The 1,251-nt window shown below is 69.2% G+C and overlaps 1 protein-coding gene across 1 annotated transcript in view; it reads left to right on the top strand.

Annotated features, from left to right (window-relative positions):
- Positions 1–1,251, top strand: part of MTL5 (metallothionein-like 5, testis-specific (tesmin)) — a 17,585-nt gene that overhangs the window by 2,852 nt on the left and 13,482 nt on the right. The window contains exon 3 of the mRNA XM_012725114.1: positions 1,048–1,068. Within this exon, the coding sequence (XP_012580568.1) occupies positions 1,048–1,068 (21 nt within the window). The remainder of the gene's footprint in view (positions 1–1,047; positions 1,069–1,251) is intronic.

Below are 1,251 nucleotides of genomic sequence, written 5' to 3' on the forward strand. Positions count from 1 at the left end.
CAACGACCCAGGCCGCAGGTGGTGGCTGTGAGAGTCTGACCGATTGCGTCTCACCTGCAGGGGTTGCGCCTGCTTGCCGTCCTCAGCCTCCCGTCAGGCTGTGTCTCAGACCCTGCGGTCTGTTGGTGGGTGAGAAAACCGCTGCCCGCGGTCTGCGTGGGCCTGGCCTGGGGTGGGAGCCCCTCCCAGAAGCTGCTGGCACAGAGAGCCGGTGCTGGCTCCTCCCAGCCGTTCCATTCTGGGCAAGAGCCAGAGCGCGACTGCGTCCACTCCCACCAGAGAAACTAAATCGAGCTGGTCCGGGCCTTGGCGCGGCGGTGCCGACCAGACTCGCCCCTCGGGAGGTCTGCGCGGCCGTGGGCGCTGAGGACAGCTGCGCAGGTGCCCGACCGCCGAGCAGGTGGGAAGGCTGTGCGGGCTGCTGAGCACTGTCCAGCGAGCTCAGCGCCCCTGCTGCGTGGGACACAGGCCCCGGGCGCACGAGCCCTTCGGCTCCGGCGGGGTCCCAGCGCCGCCCGACGCGGGGGCTCCAGGAAGCATGAGTCCGGACCGCCCCTCCAGCGTCGGCGGGAGCGGAGGCTTTGACCCAGTCGCCTGCGCTGCGTTTTGCAGTGACCTGTCACGCGCTGTCCGGCTGCCCTGTCTGGGAAGCCTGGAGGCGCTGGGGCAAACCAAGGCACGCTGGGCATGGGGGCTCCCAGGGCAGCGGGGAGCCGCAGCAGCAGCCGCTCTGGCTCCGTGTTCTCCGGCCTTGCCGGGCAGGCCGCGCGCGACACCCAGCTCTGCCTGCTGCCCGTCAGCCTGGCTTGCCGAGGGCTTGCTGACAGCCAGGACCAACACTGAGCGCGCTCACAGGGCCGGGGCAGTGTCACGGCCGCCTACATGTTCCGGCACATGGATAGCTAAGAAAATGCCAAGTGTCAGCTGCGGTGTGCCCGGGAAGAGCAGTGTTGTAAAACTCAAGGTTGCTCTATGTCGCCCACCAGCTAGACACGGGGTGGGGCTCACTGGGTTGGGAGTGAAGGTGCGCGAAGAAGCCTCCGGGAGGAGCTGTGGGGAGGAACACAGTGGGGAGAGCCACGGGGAGGAGCCGTGGGGAGGAGCCACGGGGAGGGGCCATGGGGAGGGGCCACGGGGAGGAGCACGGGGAGGAGCCACGGGGAGGAGCCGTGGGGAGGAGTCACGGGGAGGAGCACAGTGGGGAGGAGCCATGGGGAGGAGTCACGGGGAGGAGCACAGTGGGGAGGAGCC

The sequence above is a fragment of the Condylura cristata genome, unplaced genomic scaffold (genome assembly GCF_000260355.1).
Source record: "Condylura cristata isolate star-nosed mole 26May11 unplaced genomic scaffold, ConCri1.0 scaffold00015, whole genome shotgun sequence".
Taxonomy (NCBI): domain Eukaryota; kingdom Metazoa; phylum Chordata; class Mammalia; order Eulipotyphla; family Talpidae; genus Condylura; species Condylura cristata.